The 25980-nt window shown below is 45.7% G+C and overlaps 2 protein-coding genes across 8 annotated transcripts in view; one reads left to right on the top strand and one right to left on the bottom strand.

Annotated features, from left to right (window-relative positions):
• The first annotated feature begins 165 nt into the window (after positions 1 to 165).
• On the top strand, positions 166 to 5281 carry Trmt2a (tRNA methyltransferase 2 homolog A). 5 transcript variants are annotated; one of them, XM_046421044.2, is made up of 12 exons: positions 166 to 557; positions 747 to 1300; positions 1521 to 1647; positions 2001 to 2182; positions 2393 to 2507; positions 2593 to 2708; positions 2786 to 2897; positions 3735 to 3857; positions 4035 to 4110; positions 4368 to 4484; positions 4578 to 4674; positions 4789 to 5281. In XM_046421044.2, exons 1-12 carry the CDS (start codon positions 492 to 494, stop codon positions 5018 to 5020), a joined length of 1917 nt encoding a protein of 638 aa, XP_046277000.1. In that variant the 5' UTR covers positions 166 to 491; the 3' UTR covers positions 5021 to 5281. The 5 variants fall into 5 exon arrangements, with proteins under 5 accessions (XP_046277000.1, XP_046277002.1, XP_046277003.1 ...); XM_046421046.2 differs by having other exon boundaries at positions 167 to 557; positions 1539 to 1647; XM_046421047.2 differs by having other exon boundaries at positions 167 to 486.
• Positions 5282 to 5858: 577 nt separating this feature from the next.
• The window catches only part of Dgcr8 (DGCR8 microprocessor complex subunit), a 36828-nt gene continuing 16706 nt past the window's right edge, over positions 5859 to 25980 (bottom strand). For 2 of the 3 annotated variants that reach the window (XM_046421043.2, XM_058571704.1), the window contains exons 9-14: positions 25895 to 25977; positions 12433 to 12533; positions 12003 to 12109; positions 10510 to 10637; positions 8874 to 8987; positions 5859 to 7744 (exon numbers count right to left, since the gene is read on the bottom strand). In XM_046421043.2, coding sequence (XP_046276999.1) covers positions 7661 to 7744; positions 8874 to 8987; positions 10510 to 10637; positions 12003 to 12109; positions 12433 to 12533; positions 25895 to 25977 — 617 coding nt within the window. In that variant the 3' untranslated portion in view covers positions 5859 to 7660. Of the gene's footprint in view, positions 7745 to 8873; positions 8988 to 10509; positions 10638 to 12002; positions 12110 to 12432; positions 12534 to 12583; positions 14389 to 25894; positions 25978 to 25980 lie in introns of those variants that run through there. The other variant, XM_058571705.1, reaches the window with a different exon arrangement.

Consider the following 25980-nt stretch of genomic DNA (forward strand, 5'->3'; position numbering starts at 1 on the left):
CATGCCCAGCCAGCCAGTCAGCCAGAGCAGCGCGCTTTCCCGACGGCCCCACGCACATTTCCGTCCACCGGCCGCGCGCGCACTCTGGCGCTGGTGAAAGGGACTGGCTTGAGGATCTAACATGGCGCGTTTTGATGTCGTCACCGGAAGCCAAGACCATAGAGAAGCGCGGCCCCGGAGATACGCGCTAGCGGATTGGAGAGTGGCTGGCGATGCGAGCAGCTGCCACGGGCCCCTGGTGGGCTGGCGGGTGGTGCAGCCCCGTGCCCGAAACGAGGCTCTGAACACCGGAGGTTCGATCCCCGACATACCTCTCCGCCCCCCATTTCCTGGGCAGAGCTGGAGAGTTGGCCTCGCGACGTCGCACCTGCTTTCTGAGCACCTTTAGTGTGACAGGCCCAACTTTGGGCGCCAAGGCGGCCCTCGTGTGGCGCCCACTCCAGGCAGCTGACTGTCCGGACGATGAGTGAGAAGCCGAACAACGAAGTAAAATGAAGGGAGACGCGGGCGGAGATGCGGAGGAGTTGGGGTGGGGTAGGAATCCCCTGGAAGAAGAGGTGGGATAAAAAGGTGACACGGGGTAGGGGAGGAGATGGTAGTGGGCTCAGGAGGATAGAAAGGAGAAGCCTGTTGGGGTGGGGCTAGGTGCAGGTGGGCTGAGGGCCTGGGTGTTGGAAAACGGATCCTGGGGAAGGGGATGTCAGGCCCCGGGTTCTGGTTCTCAGTCTGGCTGTTTGTCCACACAGTCCTCAGAGCCCATGGAGGTCTGCAGCCAGCGTTGCAGCAATGTCCTGGACAGCCCTGAAGCCCCAGTATCCCGAGAGAAGCAGGAGGAGAAAGAGGGGCCTAGGACTGCTGCAGGCTCTGGTCCTCAACCTGGGCTTTACAATTACATCAGGGATGACTTGTTCACCTCAGAGATCTTCAAGCTAGAGCTGCAGAATGTGCCTCGACATGCCAGCTTCAGCGATGTCCGACGTTTTTTGGGCCGCTTTGGCCTGCAGCCCCATAAAACAAAACTCTTTGGGCAACCACCCTGTGCCTTTGTGACCTTTCGCAGTGCTGCTGAGCGGGACAAGGCCCTTCGGGTGCTACATGGAGCCCTCTGGAAAGGCCGCCCACTCAGCGTGCGCCTGGCCCGCCCCAAGGCGGACCCCATGGCCAGGAAGAGGCAGCAAGAGGGTGAGCCACCAGCAATGCGAGTTGCTGATGTGGTGACACCTCTTTGGACAGTGCCCTATGCTGAGCAGCTGGAGCGAAAGCGGCTGGAGTGTGAGCAGGTGCTGCAAAGGCTTGCCAAGTGAGTTTGGGGTGGGATACTCTAAGCACCAGAACTCAACTCTGCTGCCTCCTCTATGAGAGATATACACCATGGGATCTGAGCTGTCAGGGTGGTGGCCAGTAAGTCTCCTGTGATTATCAGTGGCAATAGTGAGGTCTCAAGGGAGGGACCCAGGAGCTTGGGCTTTTGGGAAGTATTCCAATGTGGGTGGGGGGCGGTGGGCTGACTGAAACCACAGATCTACTTCATCCTGCAGGGAAATTGGAAACACCAATCGCACACTGCTGCCCTGGCTGCTCACACAGAGGCACAAGCACAACAAGGCCTGCTGCCCACTGGAGGGGGTCAGGCCATCACCCCAGCAGGTCAGGCGGGACTGGGATGGCCACAAGCCCCTATCCTGTGTTGGGGGCAGGGATTGCAGTTCTGTGGACCAAACCCAGGGCCTCAAGCATGTTGGGCAAGCACCATATCACTGAGCAACATACACCCCAGCCCATCCTGTGTTTTTTTAAAAACTTTCTTTTTGCTCTTCTCTCTCTTCCTGTTTTGTTTCTTCCTGGTTTCTTTGGTTTCATCATGTGACCAGTAGTTGTCTTGTTTTTCAACTGCCAACCTCTGTGGGGAAGTTGGGGTATTGCTCTTGCTGCTGTGTTACACAAGTGCTGGATAGCCAGGGTAAGGTCTGGCTGCTTCTTTCTGCCTTCTCTCCCCACAGACTGAGTATCGTAATAAGTGTGAGTTTCTGGTTGGCGTTGGGGTGGATGGGGAAGATAACACTGTTGGCTGCCGACTTGGCAAATACAAGGGTGGGACGTGTGCTGTAGCAGCCCCCTTTGACACAGTGCATATCCCTGAAGCCACGAAACGGGTGGTGAAATCCTTCCAGGAATTCATACGGTGAGATTCTGGGACTGGGCCCCTGGGAAATCCTGAGAGCACCTGGGAGCAGAGGGTGTGGGTCCTCCCCAGGGTTCTGGAGTGCCTGCTGTTGGGAAACATGAGGAGAGGGTGAGGGGAGAGATGATCAGGGGGAGAAAGCAGGAATGCTGTCCCTCTGGTCTTGGTTGGCAAACTTTGGGTACTAATGGCTGTTCATGGCTCCCACAGGTCCACCCCATACTCTGCATATGACCCTGAGACATATGCAGGCCACTGGAAGCAGCTGACTGTACGCACCAGCCGCCGCGGCCAGGCCATGGCCATTGCCTACTTCCACCCCCAGGTCTCAGGCGGGTGGCTCTGGTGGGGGAGGGTCTCTGAGAGTGGCCGTGGCACAACCTGATGGGGCTTTGAACCACCTACTCTAGAAACTGAGCCATGAGGAACTGGCAGGGCTGAAGGCCTCCCTGGTACAACATTTCATGGAGGGACCAGGCAGGACCAGCGGGGTGACCTGTCTTTACTTCGTGGAGGAGGGACAGCGGTGAGGAGCCCAGGTGGGAACAGGAGGGAAGCTTGCAGGAGCGGATGACCCTGATACACTTGCCTCTCCACACACAGAAAGACTCCCAGCCAGGAGGGCCTACTCCTGGAGCATGTGGCTGGGGACCGGTGTATTCAGGAGGACCTGCTTGGGCTGACCTTCCAGATCTCTCCTCATGCCTTTTTCCAGGTAGGTGTGGCACAAGGACATAAGAATGGGAGGCCTGACACAACATCAGAGCATGTTGGAGACAATGTGGACTAGATGGCAACAAAAAACTAGCTAGTCTTGCAGATATCTGTGGAAAGCATCTAGGTGGGGGAGCCACAGGAAGACTGGGGTGGGAAAGTGGTTGTTGGTCCCTGATTCGATACTTGTAACAACCCATAGATATACGCGGTGATGGCCCTTCTCATCACAGAGGCTGAGGAACAGGCACATTTTACCACCATAGGACACTACCCAGGCCTTGGCAAGGAGGAGGCCTCAGTGGTCTTTGGGCTAGAGAATAGTTTTACCCTCATTCTTGCTGCCATTGGAGAGACCTTTTAGGAGGTATGGAGACTTAGAATAGGTAAAGACCCTATTTTGGAGTCAGGCTTGGCAGGACCTGCTGGAAGGCCAGAGGTGGGGCTGGGAGATAAGAGTCAGGGACTCTAGGGCTCTCTTGTGAATTCCCATGGGAGGTAGATATACGCTCTACTGGCATGGCAAAGGAAGCCATTGGAGGCTGTAGTCTGGGGAGCTGGATGAAGTTGAGAGGGCCATACAAATCCATTAATTAGAGAAATGCTTCTTATAATTGGGAGTGTGGTTAGGGCTGTGCACATTGGCACAAATTTGGTTTTTAAAGTCAAGAGACTGGGTAAGGTTATTGGCATGATGCCAGCATGTCACTGAGACCCTGAAAGTCTCAGCAGGATGGAGCTGGGAACCTAGGTGTGTGGGGTGGGAGGCCTGCCTCTGGGGTCAGGGACTGCCCCAGGAGGGGAGGCCTGCACTGAGTGTGCCATGGCCACCTTCCAGGTGAACACACCTGCAGCCGAGGTGCTCTACACAGTCATCCAGGATTGGGCCCAGCTGGACAAGGAAAGTACAGTGTTGGATGTGTGCTGTGGCACTGGTACCATTGGCCTGGCCCTTGCCTGGGTAAGCCCTCCTGACCCAGCTGAGGTTGCCCTCTCACCTCTCCACCTTCCTCCATTACTCCCACTGACCTCTACAACTTGAAGGCTCAGTCCTTTCCCAGGTCCCAGACCCAGTCTGATTCAGCTGCCCACTTTGCCTCAGACAGGGAGCCATCATCTGGCCCTTTTTCCATTTCAGAAGGTGAAGAGAGTCATTGGGATTGAGCTATGCCAGGAGGCTGTGGAGGATGCCCGGGTGAATGCCCATGCCAATGGTGAGAGTCTGTAGCCCATGCAGCAGGCTGGTGGTCCTGGTTATACCTCAACATATTCCATGGCTCTGAGGACCTGTTGGGGGGCAGAGGGGCCCAAAAGGACCCTGTAGACCCACATGCTCCAGTTCTGAAGGTACCCAATAGGACAGAAGAAACTCCTTGGTCAGTGCTTTCCAAAGAGCCTTATGGTGCCACTCAGGGCTGGACCCATGGGGGAGATTATCCCAGGCCCACTGACAACAATGGTGCATCTTCAGAGCTAAACAACGTTGAATTCCACTGCGGGAGGGCCGAGGACCTGGTGCCCACTCTGGTGTGCAGACTGGCCTCCCAACAACTTGTGGCCATCTTGGACCCACCACGAGCTGGCCTGCGTGAGTGACATACACTTGGGGAGATGGCAGGTGGCCTGCCAGGCTGTGCAGTTTAAGGTCTTGGGGACCTAGCCTATATCTGTGCCTTCTTAGATTCCAAGGTGATCCTTGCCATCCGAAGAGCTGAGAACCTCAAGCGGCTCCTGTATGTCTCATGCAACCCCCGGGCAGCCATGGGCAATTTTGTGGAGTGAGTGTTAAAACAGGGATCTGGGGTGGTCCGGGGCCCAGTACTCTCCTGCCTCCCCCAGGAGTCCTTGACTAGTCCTGTAGGACTGACTTTGGCACTCCCTTCCCACTACAGCCTCTGCAGGGCCCCATCTAACCGGGTCAAGGGCATCCCCTTCCGACCAGTCAAAGCTGTGGCCGTGGACCTGTTCCCACAAACCCCACACTGTGAGATGCTCATTCTGTTCGAGAGGGTGGAACACCCCAATAGTACGGGAGTCCTAGAGCACCAAGGCCCTCTAGCCCAGCCCTCACAAGAGCCCGCTAATGATACCACACTGGAAGTTGGGGCCTCCTTTTCATCCTAGGCCCTGGAAACTGCAGGGTCCAGCTCTTCCAGAACAGGGCTTATCATGGGAGCAGAAGCTAGGGGGCTTCCCGTAGTCTTGCTTGTCTCAAGATGCTCAGAAGAGCAATCACAGGGCACAAGGCCTAGCTGCCTTGCCAGGACCAACATGACCGTGATATCGCTCAGAAGACAGCTGGACTTCTATGGCCTGTCCATCCCTCACCCCATCCTTCTGGAACAGCCAGGCTATGAGGACCAGAATAAACAACTGCTGAATTCAGGGTGTTTGTGAAGAACTTTGGTAAACAGGGACTCCTCTCTGCCCCATTCTGTGCGTGCAAAGGGACAGGGTGAGTGAAGTATCTCAACCCTATCCAAGCTGCCTGGGAATTTCTGCCCTTCATTTTAGTCTGACCCTTAAGCCTCTATGATACCCTACCAGGCCTGGATATCAGGCTGGGGTCAATTTGCATGACTTTCCAAAGGAGCTCACAAAGGCCCTGAAGAGTGCAAAGCTCGATGTTTAATAGGATGTTAGGTTTTATGCTTGGAGAGGCAGAGACACACAAGACCAAGTATCAACTGGATGTTCCAGAGCATGCAAGCAGAAGGATGTCCCTGCACCTGAGGAAAAGATCCTCCTAATTGCTCCCAAAATTAACCTGGCCCTCAACCCAGGAAGAAGGCCACCTCCATACAGTGACCAAAGGCTATACATACCAGGTTGCTGCTAACCCCCTAACAAGGACAGATGTGTCTACTAGTAGGCACTGCAGCCCACAAAGGGCTGGAGTCTGGCCAATTGAGGGTCCACAATGTCATTCCACCCCATGCCCAGAATAAATAAGTACCAGCCATTCCCTTTTAGAGTTTGCTTTATGTGTTCAGACCATTGAGGCTCACTCAAACAGCTGTGGCCTAGTGCACAAAAGCAGCATTGGCACAGGCCCCACAGTACAGCTGTGTGCATACAGGGCTTGTGCCCATATGTAGCAGAGGGAGGACACTAGAGACCACAACTGTGTGGCAGCACCTGCTGTGGTGGCATCTGGGACAGACCAGCCCAGTGAAGCTCACTGTCTTCTAGGCTAATGTGTGCACAAAGCTTTGGTTCACAATGGTCAATCTGGCCGTTTCAAGGGCAACAGTCATGGTCAAATGACAATTCACAGCTGCAGACAGGAGGCAAGACAGAAGCAAGTGTCTAATTACAGCAACTTGATTTTGTTTTTGTTTTCCTCAAGGTCAACACAAAAGTCAACCTCAGTCACACAGGTGTGAGGGAGGGATACAGTGTGGGCAACTCAGATGACATTCTGTCTCCAAGACAAATGCCTTCTTGACTGCAGGGATATGATAGGAGACATGTCATGGAACATGAGGATACAGCCCAGTGCTGGGCTCTGGTGTCCAGTGAGCACATGACCCCTGAACAGGTGCTGGGGACAGGTCAATTGCTGGCCACCACCACCAGGGTCCTGAACACACACATGCTAATTCAGGCAGAAACATCTACCCTCAGAGAGGCTACCCCGTGAGCACAGGTGACAAGTTGAAAAGCCAGCTGGACACTGGACCTGGCTATATGGGGGAACTGCCCTTGACACCCGAGGAGGCCACTGTCACTAAAAGTTGAGTCAGCCACCGTGTATTCAGCTAGCCCTTGGTGTACTGCACTAAAGGCCCTTGTTTCTTCAAAGAAGTCCGCTTGCTTAAATGCATGATTTTAAATCTACCTTCTACTCTCACTGTAAAAGTTTCTTTGCAAATGCTAAAATATCATAAAAGCTTTAAAAATTGATGGGTGGACAGATGGATTCAACTGTGCAAAAATCTTTGTAAAAAAACCTGTTGCCAGATGCCAACCAAGGCAGGGGCCTCAGTGTCCAGGGAGGCAACTGTTAGGACATTAAGACAAGATCAAAGAGTATTCCAAGCCCAGTAGCAGGCCAAGTTGATGCAGAGACTGGGTCTGGTGTCCTCACTGGCAACTTCAGTCACAAATAGAGAATAGCTACCTTGATGATTTGCCCGCAATCTCTGAAAAATAGTTCGATGCTAAAGTTGTTTATTTTAAACCAAAATGGTCTGAAATATTCCTAACTCTTATAACTTTTTCAGAGAAAAAGGGAAAACACAGAAGGCAGGTGGTAAGGGACAGGGTGCCATGTGCACCTTCTAACCAGGTCCCTGCAGTGGCTCAGGGCACAGGGGCCACCTGGCATCAGGAGCCAGCCACAGCCACAGGACTCAGCTGTCCTTACAACTGTCATCTGAGTATCATTTCTTGTCAGTGTGTGTTATATACTAAAAGTCATGAAAACCTTCATTAAAAGCCTGTAGCAGGTGCATATGAGCAGTCTGCAGCAGTCCAAATTATCAGCTTCCACTTGGGTAATCATTTGGAATTGATCCTTAAACACATCCATTCAGGCCTGGGAGCAGCTTCCAGAAGAGAACTGCTGTTTGACCGTTGTGCTGTATGGCCATGGCTGTCCCCATGTACCAGAGCCTCTACCCTCTGGTTTGGTTCCAGACACTGGCTGCAGGGAAGTTAACTTAGGTTGGTGGCCTGAGGCTGCAGAGTGAGCGGTGGGTGGCTGGTATTCTCCCAGGCAGTGCTGCTGATGGCCCCTTGCCCCAGCCCAGGCTGCCTCCCTCACACGTCCACAGTGCAAAGGGGTTCACCACCAGGCTGGGCAGATGCCACAATAGACATCTTAGGCTTTTTCCTAGTCTCCTCCTGGAAGAACAAAAGGTCAAGGATATGAGTGAGGTGGGCTTAGGAGAGAGGCAGGGTGAGGCCAGCAGACCAGCATCAGGAGACCCCTGGACTCCAGAGGGCACAGGTGCTTGCAGTGCTTAGCTATATGGAAGGCCTGAGGAGCAAGCTAGATTGGGACTGAAGAGGATCTCCCAGGGACACCATGTGCTATCACTTTCCTGGCAATCAGGACACATACCCAGAAGTGAAGAACTTGAGTGAGGTGACATCTTAGAAGCCAGGATTCACCCCTCCCTTTAGAGCGAGTCTCTCTCATCCCAGCTACAGGTATGGGTACTTGCGGGGGCAAAATAAGGCACAGATGGCATGGGCAATGTTTACCCTTTCCTCAGCTAGCCTCTTCATTTGCTTTGCTTGCCCAATGTCACCATGTCCTGGGCCTGTTGCCCTTGGGCCCCAAAGCCCATTTCCCAACTAGGAGCAGGCTTGTCAGCCCTGCTAGTTTCAGGCAGACAAGGTTTAACCCCACCTGAGAGCAAAAGCAAGGCATCTCCCAGACCACAAGCAGCAGACATCTAGTCCTAAGGATTTGTACATGGGTGCAGGCTGATGCCAGAGGTGAAAGAACTGCAACCTGGAAGGACTAGGTGGGGTTGTAAATGATCACATGAACAGTGCCTGGGGACAGGGAACACCACTATCTGCCTGATGTGGGGGAGGGGGGGGAGCGTATCCACAGTGGGTTTAGAAGCTTCACCAGGACAAAGCCCTGCCCAGGTTCAGTTTTCTGTGACCCTTTGGAGTTCCTCAGGAGACCTAAGCTGTTGTACCATCCCTGTCATCAAACACCCAGCTCCAAATGAAGACCCAGTCAGTCCTCAGAGGCTGAGCCCTTCACCCACTAGCAGGCTGGCCTACTGATTCTCTACCTTAACTAAAAATAAAGCTATTTTACAAAAGTATGACACTGAAGCTCAAAGAAAAGCAAGTCTCATCTGGAAGGAGGATTCAGACATTTCCAGAGTGTCAGAGGTCAGGAATGGGTTCATAGTATCTAATGTTCCTCCATAGCTGCCCTAGGGATGGTATGGCTCAGTGACTGCTTACAGGAATAAATGAGGGGACAGTAGTTGTGGATAGTGCTCACCCTCTCCTCAGCAAGTCTCTTCATTTCCTCCTGGAGCTTGCTCAGTATGTGCAGGTTGGGCTTGTTCTTCTTGGCATACTGCTGCAACTCGATCACGCTCTTGTCAGAAGTCTCCTAGGGAATAACAAAGCCTTGCTCTTAGGGCCCATAACCTTTCCACCGCTAGCAGCAGTTTGTCTCATGATCCCTTGAGGTGGAAGCACTAGGATCTGTCAGGCACATAGCAGCCAGGAGCTGTGGCCATGCAACTACACACTGACACCTGCCTATGATTACACCTGGCCTGCTGACAGCAGCAGAGAATGTGAAGCAGCAGTTCATAGCTCCCTGAACATGCCACCCCACTGGACAGAAAGCTACACTTCCTACAATGGGCAGAACAGGGAAGCCAGGAGCTTGCTGTGCCAGAAGCCCTCAGAACAGTGACCAGATCATGGATGCAGCCTGTAGAGATAGCACACTGCCAGCCAGATACATCCCCAGAACCGAGCTCTCTATATTCCCACAACTTGCACAGTAGGCAGAATAAGCTGTCTTGAGAGGCTATGGCCAAGGACACCTATTGTGCCTTGAGATGCCAGAGCTCCTCCTGCACTCTGTCAGCTCCTCCTGGCTATGTCAGGCTGGGCCTACTGTCTTCCAGCTGAGAAAGGTTTCCACCCACAGCCAAAGCAATGCTTGCCTTCTTTCCCTCAGTCTTAGTCCAGGACTATGCACAGCAAAGGCAAATTTAACCTACATTTGAACTCATTTACCTAAAATGTCTACCCTGGGGTGGGAAGTATAGCTCAGTGATAGAGCACTAGCCTAGCATAAGAGGCCCTAGGTTTGAGCCTTAGCACCACAGGTGGGGGGTTGAGGGGATACAAAATAATCAGATATCCTTTAGGTCATTAATGCATCCATGTAATTCTTGGACTCTGCCTTGTCATGACCAGAGCAAGGACAGGACCAAGACCATGGTCTCAAGGTTCCTGTGTTGTTCCCAGCTGCTGATTCAGTCCAAGGAAGGGTGGCATGAAGACTCAACACAACCCTCAGGGTCATCCTACCTGCAGCCACCAACCCACTACCCCTTAACTAAATGGGATTCTGACAACCCTGATGGTTTCTGTAAACATCAGGTATAAAAATAGAAAATGTCAACACTCACCTCCCAGTACCTCCCTCCACCCCTTAGGTTTGGGCACTGTTTTAAAAATTTTAAAATCTTGGCAAAAACTAAAGAAACAAAACACATGACAGATACATTCTTCAGGCTGCTGGAAGTCCTGAACTAAGCACAAGAGGACATTGCCCTGGGAAGGGCTGAGGGCCTGGCTCTCAATCCTTCACAAACCTCAGCAATGGGGCATGGTCTACATCTTATACCTGGCCTTGTAGCCTTGTCTCTCACTCCAGTCACCTCCCCCAAAGCCACAAAGCGAGGCTCAGCCCATGTCCCCTGAAGATGGCTTAGATGACCCTACCTCCTACCCATATGGTCATAGGCATGGCACAGCAGAGAGGCAGTCATGAGCAAGAGCAGTGCTGCCAAACTGTGACCCTCAGAAAGCAGGACCCCAGATGCAAGTTCTAGGGCATGAGGCAAAGAAGCAGAGGAATTACCCTAGGATTTGACAAGGGGTCCAGATACCTGTTTGACCATTTTGCTGCTTTCACGGCCATACATGCGAAGTAAAGACCCCCAGTTCTTGACATGTGGGTGCAGCAGCTGAAGGATTTTCTGAGAAGCTAACTGTTTCCCAACTCTCTTATTCTTACCTGTTAAGAGGAAGAGCAAAGGTAAAGAGAGGGAATCTGGATGTGAAACACCCAGTGTTCACGTGGCCACTTCACACAAATAGAAGTCACTGATCCTCCACACTTCCCCAGGGACCAGCTGGAGCATTCTATAGGACAGTAGGCAATGTTCCACTTTTGGGTACCCAAGAGTCACAGTCCTGTGACCAAGCAATAGCCGCTGCCTAGAGTATGACCTTAGACAATCCAGGTAAGGGTGTGTACCCAGGCCAGGCAGCTGAGAAGTCTCCATCCTCCACCCTACTCCCTGACAAACAGATTAGCAGCAACCTACCTTGCAAGCATGCTGCTCCTTGAGAGAAGGTGCTGTGGGGTGGAGATCCAGCAAAAGGCCTTTCCTAGGCCTTCCAGACAGATCAACGATACTTCCCAACAGCTTAACCAAGTGGCTCATGCCTACCCAGCCTGCTCAGGGCCTGTCTCAGTGGTGACTACATTCTGCAGGGTACAGGGAAATCCCAGAGGCAGCAGGGCACACATGGGTTTAAATGTGGTTCTGTAATTTCTCAGACCACTGTATACTACTTCTAATTCATATAAAACTAATTTGTGTTTATAGTAGTTTTCTTTTACAATTAGTTAGATGTTTTTATTTTGCTTTGTTTGGTTTTTAAGATGGGATCTCACTATATTGCCCAGACTGGTCTCAAAACTCATGGCCTCAAGCAATTCTAGCCGATCAATCTCCCTAGTAACTAAGACTACAGGGATGTGTCACCATGCCCAGCTTAAATTAGCTTTGAAAACTGGTTACTTCAGAACCAGGCATAATGAAACATGCCTACAATCCCAGAAACTCAGGAGGCTAAGGCAGGAGGATTGCAAGTTCAAGAACTTGATGATAGCCTGTCTCAAAATAAAATATGAAAAGAGCTGGGGATGAAGCTCAGTGGTAGAAGGCCCTTGGGAATCCAATCCCCAGTACCACACCAAAAAAAAAAAAAAAAAGATGCAAAGTGAGCAGACTACAGGTAGTATCCACAGAGATCAGAATACAGTGGGGTAGGTGGTAGCCAGCTAGTAGATGGGAACCTCTGCCTGCTGCTCTAAGAGTTTGGTCCCTTCTCCCACCACATGGTTAGGGGCTAGATGAAGAGAGGAGTAGAAAAGGAAGAAGACACACAGGCAGGACAGCTACCAGTCCAACCTCAGGCAAATATGTGCAGCCAACATGAACAGCTGCGGCTCAGGACTGATATCAGGGAAATGACAGAGGGGCCAAGCCATGCAGAAAGGAGGATAAGACCACACAACCTGGCATCATTCCCCAGCAGTTATCTGAAAACATATCAGCCTATGTGGGAAGCAGGGGAAAAAAGGCCTTACACCATCCGCGCACTGTGTGCTTGCCACATGCCATGACATATTCACTCTTCTGGTTTTTCCCAGGAACCACTTCAAACTTGATGGATGTGTCACCCATTCCATGGTTTCTTCAAGAGAAAACAAAGACAACAAGGGGTATCAACTGTAGGGACAAAATGGCAGCTTCTGGGGAGGAGAGCTCTTTGGAAAAGCCTGTTAAAGACTGAAGAAAAGGCCAACCTCTCCCCAAAGTGTTTCCTAACTGACAAAAAGAAACTTCTCCATACACCTAATTTAATCCCATGGGGCTCTGCCTGACATCCATGGGTAAAGGGTTCCTGTGAACCCAGGGAAAACTGGCAGTGACTTCACCCCAAATAGCCAGCAAGGACATGGGATGCCCAGGAGCTCCCATGACCTGATTGAGGACAAAAAGTACCTCCCACCCTACCTTTTAAGGCACTCGTGGAGAATCTGATATGGAGACAACAGCCCAGCTTTGCTGGTCAACTCGTAGACCCGTGAGTCCTCGATACTGATGTGGTTAAAATACTACAACACAAAGCAGATGCTCATTAGTCCTGGCCAAATCCACAGCCTCAGAGAGGTGGCCCTCTGCTGTTAATTTCCCCCCCCATGCTTAGATGTCTTTTCTTGTTACCTCACTTACACCCCCTACAGACCTGCTAGAAATCTGCCAGTGTGGAGGACCAGTGACTCTATACCTCACTGACCAGCTGCCCATGTCCTCAGCCACTCCCCTAAGCATGGCATGACAAAAAGCCTGAGCACACAGAAGATCTGGAACATCTCTTCCCAATCTGATTCTGATTAACTATGAACAACTCAACAGAAATTAATGATAAACCATCTTCCAAGAGATCCTTTAACATTCTCATAATTCAGACTGTAGGAGAAAGGAAGCCAGACATATTAAAGCTGGCTCTCCAAGAGCTAAAGTTTCACAAAGACACCAGTCTGAGAAAGCCAGGAAGGGTTGGGCCTGGCCTGGCTGTAGTCTCCAACTATGTTGTTGCCCTGCCTACACAATCAGATCAATTAAATCAAAGAACAGAAAAGGCAAGAAGGGTTAACAGGGAACCAAGATAACCACCAAAGGGAAAAAGCAAAATTCTGCACAACAAGTCATAGGGAAGCAGGCAACTATGAAGTGTATAAGACCAGCCGTGCACTGGCCACAGGGACAGAGTTCACACCTGACCTTGCCTTTCCTTTCCTCACTCTCTGGCTAACCCAGTATCAGATGAATGGAAGATGCTGTCCAGCCCATTCTGGCACACAGACCACCTATCTAGAAGGAGCTGCAGTAACAAAGCAAGGAAATGCACCAATAAGAACAAACATGCCAATAATAGGCACAAGATTCTATCACCTAGTGGCATCATAGCCATCTTAATGTAGCACACACTGATGTTCGTACAACAAAATCACCTAATGACACATTCCTCAGAATGTGTCCCCATTAACACATGACTGAACAGCAAAGTGGGTGGCTTTAAAAAACAGAAGTTTATTGTCTAACAATTCTGAAGGTCAAAAGTTAAAAAAAAAAAAAAAAAAATTCAAAGTCAGTTCTCTCTGGAGGCTCTAGGGAATCCTTCCTTGCCTCTTCCAGCTTCTGGTGGTCCAGGCTCCCAGGGCTTGTAGCAGCACCAGTCCAATCTTCACTTGGTGTTTTCTCCTTCTCTTATTTCTTATAAGACTGCCAGTCACAACCACCCTGCCACACTATGACCACATGTTAACTAACAATATCTGAAACCCTGTTTGCAAATAAGGTCACATTCTGAAGTATTAGAGATTAGCATGAAGTGCTAATGGCTTTTTAGAGGACACAATGCAACCCAGAACAGGGTACCTCTGAGATTCTGAGCAAAGGTTAGCTTTACCCACTTGACAATAAACACGCATGAAGAGATTAAAACAGACAAGAAACAGTGGGGCTCACCAGCCAGAGGGAGTCCACCAGGAGCCCACAGCCCTTACAGAGCTTCTCCCACCAACTGGGTCTGAAGGGGGCTAGAGAGGCTTAGAGCCATGGATGGGAGAAATACTTGGGGCCTGGAGACACATGAAGAAGCTGAGACTCAACGTAAATGCCTTGCTGTGCAGGTCCCAAGGTGTGCCAGAACTTCTCCGCACTGACATAGGCTCCTCTGCCCTCGCTCTATTCTGGCGAGGAAGCAGACTCACCATGGACTGCACGGAGGAAGGAAGATGCATCTCTGAAGAGGACTGCAGAGGATGGTGAGCAGGAACTCCAACTGCCATGGTTTGGCTGTTGTCTTCAAACAGGTTGCCAAGAGACGCCTCTACTCTCAAGTGCCCGCATCAGTGTGGGAAAGTCACTCACCAGGACGTCAGGCCCTGGAACCATCAGCAAGGGCTGGCAAGGTAGCCAACCAATTAGCAATGTGTGGTGCTCTCAGCTGTAAGGACACACGGTCTAACCACAGGTCAGCACCTGGGCTGTGGGGCCAGTGTCAGGGCTGGGCAGATAGGCTGCCTACCCTCTGGCTCCAGACTCCTCCCTGGCAGAGCCCAGCCAGCATGTATGCTAGAGAGCACAAGCTCAGAAGCACAAAGACATTAGTCTCTGTAAAAGAGCCATGCCATGGAAACACAGAGCAAGTTGCCACAGGCCACACATGTTGAGGGTTAACCTGCCAAGGAAGTGTGGAAGCTCCAGCTGGGGAAAGAAGACAAAATTGCAGAAGTGACCTACAGACAATCACTGTTGACAAACAGCCTAGGACAAACCCAACTGATCAGTGCTTTGTGGACAGTAAAGAACCATGAGGAACACATGGATAGCCTAATGCCCATTAACTCCTGTCTAGACAACACAGACTAGCACTTTAAAGGTCACAAGCCATCAAAATTGTCTGATTAGCCCCGTAGCTATTCAAGAAATCAACTCTGTAATTACAAACTTTCCCACAAGGAAAACACCAGGTCCAGAGGGCTTCTTTGGTGATGACTACTGAGTAAGAAAAAAACAACAATTCTATTAAAAAACTCAAGGAGGACACTTCCCAACTCATTTTATGAGACATTAATACCATGACATTACCACCAGGCAATGACTGTAGGTGCACATGTGTGTGTGCACACACACACACACACACATACAAACTATAAAATATCTCTCACAAACACAGATGCAAAAATTCTAAATAGTACTTACTTAGCAAATGGAAACCATTCACATATAAAAAAGGATACATAAACATATATATATGTGATATAGACTGTGTGTGTGTGTAGTACCCAAGTAGGACTTATCCCAAGATTTTTTTTTTTTAAATCACATAATTAACTATATTGACAAATTAAGAAGAAAAATCAAATGATGAAGTCAATAGATACAGAAGGCTTTTGGAAAAAATCCAACAAACTTTCATGATAAAACCAGGAACAAACCAGGAACAGAGAAGACCTTTTTCAAACTGATAAGGGGCATCTACAAAAAACCCATAGCTCACATTACATTCAACAGTGAGAGGTAGATGCTTCCAGAGATGAGGAACAGGATGTCTGTTTTCATCACTTCTATTCAATAATGGCTTTAGCCAAGGCAGTTAGTTAAGAACATGAAAAAAAAAAAAAGATATCCAGGTTGGAAAGACAGAAACCACACCATCTTTACTTATAGTTTACATGACTCGATACACAGAAAATTTTTAAAAATCTACAGAAAAACTACCAAACCTAATAAGTTAGCAAATGACAGGACACAAGGTCAATATATAAATAATAAATTTTCTCTACATTCTAGCAATGAATAATTGGAATTGAAACCAAAGTACTACTCATAATAGTGCCAAAACACAAAATAAGCAAAATTTGTGTGCTGAAACTACCAACCATTGATGAAAAACATCAAAGAACATGTAAATAAATGGAGAGTTAGACTATTTATAATTTAGAAGACTCAATATTGTTGGGATGTCAAGTCTCCTCAAATTAAATCTACAGATTCAGCACTAGTCCAATCAAAAAATTTAATAGGAATCAACATACTGTTTTTAAATCCTATTAGCAGATTTTAATAAAAAGACAAAGGAGCTGAAGTAGCCAAAAATATTCTTTGAAAAGAACAAAGCCAGAGGATTTATACCATCTAAAGATATCAAGGTAATGTGGTTTCGCTGAAGGGACAGACACACAGTTCATGGCCACCAAATTAGTAAGAAAGGCACCAGGGCAATCCAAGTTAACCACAACTGTCATCTGGCCCAGCAATCCCATCTTAGGTATTTACCTAAGAGAAATCAATCCCAAGGATCACACTATCCTCATGGCAGCCTCAGAGCAACTTTATTGCCAATGAAACACTGGAAATGCATCAGTGACCCTCATGTAAGAATGGAGTGACACTGTAGCTCAACCATCTGGTAGCAACTACTCAGCAGAACAAAAGGCCTAAAGACATATGCATCAACATGGATAAATATGCCAAGGCACAGAAGCCAGGTTCAAAGGCTATCACTGGCTCCACTGATAGGAAATTCTGGAACTGGCAAAACTATAGAGAAAATTCTAGTACCCTTCGGCAGATACAAATTAGGAGTTTGACTACAAAGAGATAGCTTGAGAGAGTATGCGGGAAGCGAGGGAAATAGTCTATATTAATTGTGGTACTGATTGTATGATTCTATGCACTTGTCAAAACTCCTAGAATTACACCAAAAAAGTGTATTTAACTTTATAATAATAAAAAAGTAAGTTGAAAAAATTAAAGAGACATATCTGGTCACTAATACCTAAATTCTCAAACAACTATGAATCATGTTGCTAACCCACAGCTAGCAACAAAATGTGATGAAGGGATCAAAAGTTTCACGAAAAGAAATGGTGACAATTCTGTTCCTCAAGTTTCCTCATTTTAATCATGCAATTCACACACTTTATGCCAAGGTTCTCTACTCTGTGGTGGCACAGGGACTCAGGCCCTCCTGGTAGACTCTGAGATCACTGCACCTGACAAGCATCACCTGAGGGCTCCCAAAGCAGCCCTGCCCCAGGCCACTCAAGGAGAGGATACTATTCCAAAATCTCCACAACTCTGCCAGGAAGTCCTGGAGAAGAGTTGCACAATTCTGACCACTCCAACCTAAAGAGCCTCATAAGCATGAAAAATTGCCAGATCCCAGGTGACTTTCTAGAAACACAATGGCCATCCCTTTCAGTCAGGCATGTACTATTCAAATATCCACCCTGCTGAAGGAAAAGCTACTTTCTCCTCTGACAAGAGAAATGTGAAACTACAGAGACACATACATGCAATAAGTTAGAAGGATCAAAAAACTTCTCCAGAGCACCTGGGACACTATATAAAAGTATCTCTTATACCAAGGTGTGGTATAATAAAAATACGTCTTGTATGGTCTCCAATCCTGAGCACACAGCTCCTAAAACCTGAGGTATTTCTGAGTGATGTCAGTATCTTTTATAATTCAAAATGACCCAGTAGGACCTAGGGATATAGCTCAGTGGTAAAGGCCAAGTGGCAAGGCAAGGTAAGGCTCTGGGTTAAATTCCAGAACAACAACAAAAAAAACACCCCAAAATAAAACAACCTACACCATCATATCCAAGCTTATGCTAATGAGATAGATAAAGGAGTTCTTTTAGAATATCAGTATTGGGGCTGGTACCCAGAAAGATCACACATGAGATTAGAGGGTAGGAACTTTCAACCCTAACCCTGACCACAGTGGGAGAGAAGGATGGCTAGAGACTGAGGATTAAAATTTCTAGATGGATATTCAGGGACCTCCCTGTTTTATGAACACATCACATGACAGAAAGGCAGTGCACCCCAACTCCCGAGACATAAATGTTCTTGCACTTAGGATCCTTCCAAACTTCACCATATGTAACTTTTCTTCTGGCCACCCATTTATCCTTTAATAACAAATGTAATAAGAAAAATGTTTTCCTGAGTTCTGGAAGTCATTCTAGAAAACTAATGAACTTGACAGGAGCATGTGGGAATCCCCAAATTTGTAGCTGGCTGAGTAGGAATGTCAGTAGCCAGGGGTCCCCCATTTGTGGGATGAGCCTTGTGAGACTGAGCTCTTTACCTTGTAAGATCTGACATTAACTCAAAGTAGACAGTGTCAGAACTGAATTATCAGACACATAATTGGTTTTAGATAACTGGAAGACTGGTATGGAAAAGACTCCACACAAGGGGAGATTTGGGGAATTTCCAAACCTAATTGAAGCTACTTGAGCAGCACCCCTCCCCTACATGTTCTTCTTCACCTAGGAAAATCTCTTTCTAGAGCTACTTTCCAGTACAGTCTCTGGTCCACTTCCCAGACAAGTCCCAGGGTATATGCTGAGAAACTAACTTACAGCTGGACCATCCCCAGTACCAGAACCCAGTCACTTACTCGTACTTCTGTGCATGTGCGCACGCACACACACACACACACACACACACAGAGTTCCCTATTATCACAGGACAGGCAGAGTCACCATTCAGGATGGTGCTGTGAACCCTACGTGGCTAAGTGCCATCAACCTCATATCCTGTCCTCAGAGTGCAAATGGCCACAAGGGAGTCTTAGCAGACATTATTCAGAAGGCTGCCCTGAAAAACCATTTTCCCCATAGTTGAGTCATTCAGAAAATAAGCTGAAATGCAACTTTTACTGGAGAAGTTTATGCCCCGGGAATAGTGGAACCTCTTTGTAATTCCAGAGGCTCAGGAAGCTGAGGCAGGAGGATCAAGAGTTCAAAGCCAGTCTCAGCAACTTAACAAGTTAGTGAGATCCTGTCTCAAAATAAAATATATATATTAAAAAAAAGGGCTGGGGATGTGGCTCAGTAGTTAAGCATCCCTGGGTTCAATCCTTGGTCAAAAAAGAATTACAGGATGTTTTGGACTAAGTTTGAGACACCACCCCCCACCAGAAAAAAAGACTAAAAATCAAAATGTAGTCCATCCAATGATATAAAGTTCTATGTTTCCAAACCAAAACTCTTACCCATTCTAATCTTGTATGTTAGGGGACCTAGTCCTGTCCTAATTTTTTTGGTTTTGTTTTAATCAGAGATTGAACCTAGGGTTATTTTTTTTATTTTGAGAAAAGGTCTTGCTAAGTTGCTTAAGTTCTCACTAAGAATTCTGCCCTAATCTTGTTTGTCTTTGAAGACATGCCCTTAAGCTAGAAGTAGTACCCATTCAGGTAGACTACCCCAAATTGATTGGTTCTAAGATGGTTGCCAGAGTTGACTGCCAAACATTTTAACTTCATGTAATTCTATCTGCATGATAAACGACAATACCATAACAGTTGACAACTGCCATGACAAGGATAGGAAAGAACCATAAAAGGAATAAAAGGAGGTGACACCCAAATTCCTAAAAATTCTCTGTCCATTCACAGAAAACACATGAATATAATTAACCTAACCTCTCCCTCATTTCTTTATATATATATAAAATAATCTCAGAAGTGGGTCGGTGAGCCTTTCTCCCTATTTCTCCTATTATCTTAGTTAACAATAAATCTTCCTTCACTGCTAAGTTAGAACTTGGTCTTATCATTGGGTCCACAATTCTGAGAGGAGAAAAGGACCTCCAGTTTGGGGCCAAAAATTAGCAACAAAACTAAATTGTTATCTGACCTTCCAAGAAATCAGGCCAGAGTGCAGTGGCACACCCTATAATCCCAGCAACTGAGAAGGCTAAGGCAAGAGGATCATGAGTTCAAAGCCCTAGCTGCAAGGCCCTAAGCAACTCAGTAAGACCCTGTCTCTAAATAAAATATAAAAAAGGGTTGGGGATATGGCTCCATGGTTAAGTGCCCCTGGGTTCAGTCCCCAGTACCCCCCACCCCCACCCCCCAAAAGTTATTTTTTCTATTCTTCTAATAAGGAAAGTAACTTCAAAATGACCAATCTACTTTTTGTTCTTTGTTCCGTCTTTCTTCAGTCTCTCTATAAAACCAAATACCTCTGCTCAGCCAATCAGACCACTCACTCTATATGGAATTACAAATTGCCCAAATATAGAATTGCAAATAAAACCAATTAAGATCTCTAAACTAAGTTTGTTGCAATTTTGTCTTTTGATAAGACTGTACCTACGCAGAATGGCATCTCTGATCTATCTGTGGACCATCCATTACAAAATAAGTTTCATAAAGCACAAAAAATATTTAGAAACTTAAGAGCAATTTAACACTACATATTTATATTAATCAGTTCACAAAAATAAAAAAAGAAATTTTAATGCATCCTATCCTAAAGCACTTTTGGAATGGTGAAATAATGATCTTCAAAATCTGCTCCTCCACAAAAGAACACTAGCAAAAATTGTTAAATCAACTTTTGCAGAACTCTGAAACTTAACGAAGGCTTTCAACAATCTAAGGAGTGTTTATTCAAGAAAAGCAGTTAAATGTTGGTAAGAACAGTGAACTCTATGGCCCTTTAACCTGCCCTTTCCCATCCACTCACACCAATTCTGTGGCAGCCACTGAAGGCAGAATGTGTTCCCAAGACCTTAACCCCAGAGAATTGTCACTCTTTTGCCTATCTAGCAGCTCTCTGGAAAAGCCTCATGGCAGGACTTTTCTGTTTGCCCTGACTTAGAGCTCACTGAGGAAAAATAGCCCAGTTCCCCAGGGCATTGTAATCAGTGATAACAGCCTCATACTGCAGTTGCTTGAGGCTGCTACTAGTAGTGCAAACGAGAAGTTGGCCAAAAATCTTATAAGGAAAAGCTGGGGAATGAGGTGTTCATATAGAACTTTGAAAAGCTTTTCAATGTCTAGGGATCTAGATGGCACAGAAAAGACCTGAGAAAGCCTTAACTGCTCCATTTAGGAGGCCTGAAGGTTGTGCGTGGGTGGAAGGAAAGGTTACTGCAGAGCTGCCAATCCCTGCAGCACCACAGAGGGGGCCCCAACAAGCATATAGAGCCCCTCAGCATAGGATGGGAGACTTACTGGTCTGGACAGTTTAAGGAAATCTCTGTCCAATCATCAATTGACCACTAAGCTAATGCAACAGTGACTCACTTGGTAGGCACATGTTTAAAAGAACATAGACTTATCAAAGTTAGTCTGGGAAAGTCATTATAATTACAGGTTGAATTGTCTCCCCCCAAAATGTTCATGTTGGAGTCCTTACTCTTAGTATCTCATAATGTGAATGTATTTAAAGATAGGGGTTTTTTTTAAATATTTTTTTAGGGGCTGGGGATGTGGCTCAAGCAGTAGCGCACTGGCCTGGCATGCATGCGGCCCAGGTTCGATCCTCAGACCCACATACAAAACAAGGATGTTGTGTCCTCCAAAAACTAAAAAATAAACATTAAAAAAATATATATTTATTTTTTAGTTGTCAATGGAGCTTTATTTTATTTATTGATACGTGGTGCTCAGATTCAAATCCAGAGCCTCACACATGCTAGGCAAGCGCTCTGCCACTGAGCCACAATTCCAGACACTTAAAGATAGGGTCTTTACAGAGGTAATCATGTGACACAAAACAAGGTCACTGGGGTAAGCCCTAATCCAATATGACTTGTGTCCTTATTTAGAGACAAACATGCCTCCAAGGAGAAAGGCATGAACACAAAGACAGCCATCTCCAAACCAAAAGAGAGGCCTTCTCTCACAGCCCTTGAAGGAACTAACTGGTCTGACATTTTGATTTTGGACTTCTAGCCTCCAGAACTATGAGACAATAAATTATGGTTGTTTAAGTCACCTGTTTTGTTATATTTTGTTACAGTAGTCCTAGCAAACTAATATGGTCACTAAATAGATAGCAACAATAATAAACAGCATAAACAATAAACTTTGGGGAGGGGAAGGAATCCGATTTTCAGAGTTGCCACATATTATTTTAAATGGCCAGACATGCAAAAAAACCAATAAAGTACATATAGTCCACATGTTGGGGCGGTGGGGTTGGGGGGGAGTTAATACAAACTATCCCTAAGAAAGCTGGAAATTACCAGACAAAGACTTTAAATCACCTATAAAAAACTCACTCAAACTAAAAGAAATCCTGTCTAAAGAATTAAAGATGGACTGGAGAATATATCATGATAAGCGAAATAAGCCAATCCCAAAAAATGAAGACCGAATGTTTTCTCTGATATGCAGATGCTAACTCACAATGGTGGTGGTGGGGTGCTAAGGAAAAATAGAGGAACTTTGGATTAGGCAAAGGGGAATAAAGGCAGGGGAGAGGGTATGGGGGTAGGAAGAACAGTAGAATGAATCAGACATTATTACACAATGTACATATAAGATATGATTCTACAACATGTACAACAAGAATGAGAAGTTATACTCCATGTATGTATGATGGGTCAAAATGCATTCTACTGTCATGTATAACTAATTAGAACAAATAAAAAGAACTAAGCCGGCACAGTGGCACATGCCTGTAATCCTAATGGCTCAGGAGGCTGAGGCAGGAAGATCGCAAGTTCAAAGCTTGTCTCAGCAACGGCAAGGTGCTGAGCAACTCAGTGAGACCCTGTCTCTAAATAAATTACAAAATAGTGACTTAGTGGTTGAGTGACCCTGAGTTCGATCCCAAGTACCAAAAAAAAAAATTAAATAAAAATAAAAAGAGCTACAGATGTGACTCGGTATTAAAGTACTCTAAGTTTCAGTATTGTTTAAAAAAAAAGAAAAGGAAGATTTACAGCTTCATTAGGCAAAGAGTTCTTGTAGTCTGCATCTGAATATTGGTTTTCTTTCTAGCTGTGTAACCTTGGTCAAGTTACTTAATTTCGCTAAAAATTTTAGTGTTTTTTTTTTTGTTGTTGTTGTTGGGCAGGGGAGATACTGCAGATTGAACCCAGGGGGTGCTTAACCACTGAGCCACATCCCCAGCCCTTTTTATTTATTTTTTTTAATTTTGAGACAGGATCTCCCTAAATTGCTTAGGGCCTCACTAAGTTGCTAAGACTGGCCTCAGACTTGAGATCCTCATGCCTTAGCCTCTCATCCTCTGGGATTACTGCGGTACTATAATCAGCTTAAAATTTTAGTTTTTTGATCTGTAAAATAGCAATATTGTGGTAAAACACAGATGAAATATTAATAAACCTTGTAGAAGAATGCTGAAAAAAAAAGGGGGCAATTTAAGAATATGTTGCAATGGGGCTGGCGTTGTGGCTCAGTGGCAGAGCACTTGCCTGGCACGTGTGGGGTCCTGGGTTCGATCCTCAGCACCACATATAAATCAATCAAATATTGTGTCCTGCTGGCAAACTTCCAGCTGCCAGCAGTGTCCAACTACAACTAAAAAATAAATAAAAAAGAATATGTTGCAAAATACAGAATATCAATAAAGAGAAACTGGAGGTGTAGCACAATGGCTAAGCGCTTGCACAGCATCATGCTCTGGGTTCAATCCCCAACACTGCTGAGAGAGAGAGTGAGAGAGAGAGAATTATGAAATAGTCACTAGAGAAGTTCCCCAGGAGATTCAGGCAGGCAGAAGAAAGATCAGCAAACTTACAAATAGATCAATAGATTATCCAGTATGAAGAACAGAAAGAAAAAAAGGAATGAAGAAAAATAGATTCAGAAACCTGTGGAATAATTTACTATTAGATATAACAATTTACATTGATTAGAGTTCTAGAAAGCAGGGAAATAAAACAGAAAAAAGAATATTTGAGGAAACAGTGGCTGAAACTTCCCAAGTTTGATGAAAAACTTTCATTTACGCATCAAAGAAGCTCAACTTAAAGAAATCCACACCTAGACACATCTGCTGAAGGTCAAAGAAGAGAATCTCTAAGCAGCAAAAAAAGGGATTCAGCAAATACAAGCAAGCCTCAATAAGATTACCAGCATTTCTCTTCAGAAACCACAAAACTCAGAGAGCAGTGGATGACAAAAGACTGAAAAGCAAGAAATTTGTTCTAAGCTAGACATGATGATGTATACCTACAATACAGGGTTCTCTGGAGGTTCAGATCAAGGCCAGCAAGGGCAATTTATAAGACCCTGTCTCAAAGTAAAATTTTTTTAAAAGGCAGAGAGGGGCTGGGGATGTAGCTCAGTGGTGAGAGTAAACACAAGGTCCTGGGCTCAATCATAGTACCTACTACAATAGGAACAAATTTTTACATGCAACTAAAGTTGGTATTATCTGAACTAGCTGTTTTAATAAGTTTATATGTTAATAGCATTCCTAGAAAAACCACCAGGAAAATATCTAAAAAAAATAGTAAAAGAAGGTACATTAGAAAGTTTTACTTTAAAAAAAAAAATGATGGTGGAATGTGACGATCATTATTATCCAAAGTATACATATGAAGACAAGAATTGGTGTGAATATATTTTGTATACAATCAGAAAAAAAAAAAAAAAGATATAGGATCTCAAGTTCAGCTTGTTCCAGAAAGCAAATATTACTCTGATAAGTACACCAGACAAAGACATCACAAGAAAACTATAGACCAATGTTCCTTCTAAATACAGATGCAAAAATCTTTTACAAAATACCAGCAAACCAAGTCCAGCAACACGTACAAATGATTATATGGTATGACAAAGTGGAATTTATCAAGAATACAAAGTTGGTTTAATATCTAAAACTCAATGTAATACACCATACTAAGATAAACCATAATAAAATAAAAAATAAAACCACATGATCACCTATCTCAATAGAAGTAGAAAGGCATCTAACAAACTCCAATAAATTCTCAGCAGGGACTTGGGATATAGCTCAGCAGTAAAGTACCTGCCTAACATGCACAAGGCCATGTTTGATTCCCCAGCATCACCAAAAAAAGAAAGAAAATACTCAGTAGTAAATTGGATGTGGTGGCACATGTTTATAATCCCAGCTACTCTGGAGGCTGAGGTAGACTGCTCACTTGAGCCTAGGAGTCCACGTCCAACCTGGACAACATAGTGAGATTCTGTCTCAAAATAATTAAAAAATTCAACACAACCAGAAATAAAAGGAAGCATCCTCATTCTGATAACCTACAGCTAATAATACAGCATACTAGTGAAGGAAACCAGTCACAAAAGACTACATATGATAAGATTCCATTTACATGAAATATCTGAAACTAGAAAATTACAAGATCAGAAAGCAAATTAGTGGTTGTCAGGGGCTGAAAAACAAGAAGAACTGGGAGTGACTTGCTAATAGGTTTCGAGTTTCTTTTGAGTGATAAAAATATTCTAAAATTAAACAGTTGTGATGGTGGTCCAACACTGAATATACAAAAATCCACTGAGTTTTATTTTTTAAAAGGTAAATATAGAGCTAGGGTTGTGGCTCAGCAGTAGAGCACTCGCATAGCATGTGTGAGGCACTGGGTTCAATCCTTAGCACCACATAAAAATAAATAAAATAAAGGTATTGTGTCCAACTACAATTAAAAAATAAATATTTTTTTAAGAAAGGTAAAATTTTATAGTGTATATATATTATCTCAATAAAGCTGTCATAAAAAAAGAATCTATCCTTCAGAATTTGAAAAGTCCTTGCTAAAAATAACCATAAAATCATATTCACCCTAAAAAGTTTACAACTAGATTTAAACGGTTCTTAAAACATAAAGAACAATCAAAATCTTACAGATTCTACCTCAAAGGTTCATTCCCACCACAGATCTACATTTACAGTGTACACTCAATGTGGCAAAACAAAGGGACAAAAATCTCCAACAAAAAAGGATAATTTTTCCCTGCTTGCACAAAAGACATGCAAGTTTTCTATTTATGAAGTATGAACAATAACCTGGAGGCTGGATGACTAAATCAGGGCACAGAGGACATGGGCACGGCCTGTGGGCAAGCCTCAGATCAGGTCAATAGGGCAGGTGGCTACACTGCAGCCATAACTCTAAACAGAGCAGGACCATAAGAACTCACCTCCAGTTCTTCACTGTCTTTTGGCTTCTCCTCAGAGGTCTGTTTAACAAAATCAGGAATAAGAATTTCCAGTGTGGCTCGGGCTA

This window comes from Marmota monax, unplaced genomic scaffold, assembly GCF_021218885.2.
Source record: "Marmota monax isolate L192 unplaced genomic scaffold, Marmota_monax_Labrador192_F-V1.1 WCK01_AAM20220418_F8-fsc00157, whole genome shotgun sequence".
NCBI lineage: Eukaryota > Metazoa > Chordata > Mammalia > Rodentia > Sciuridae > Marmota > Marmota monax.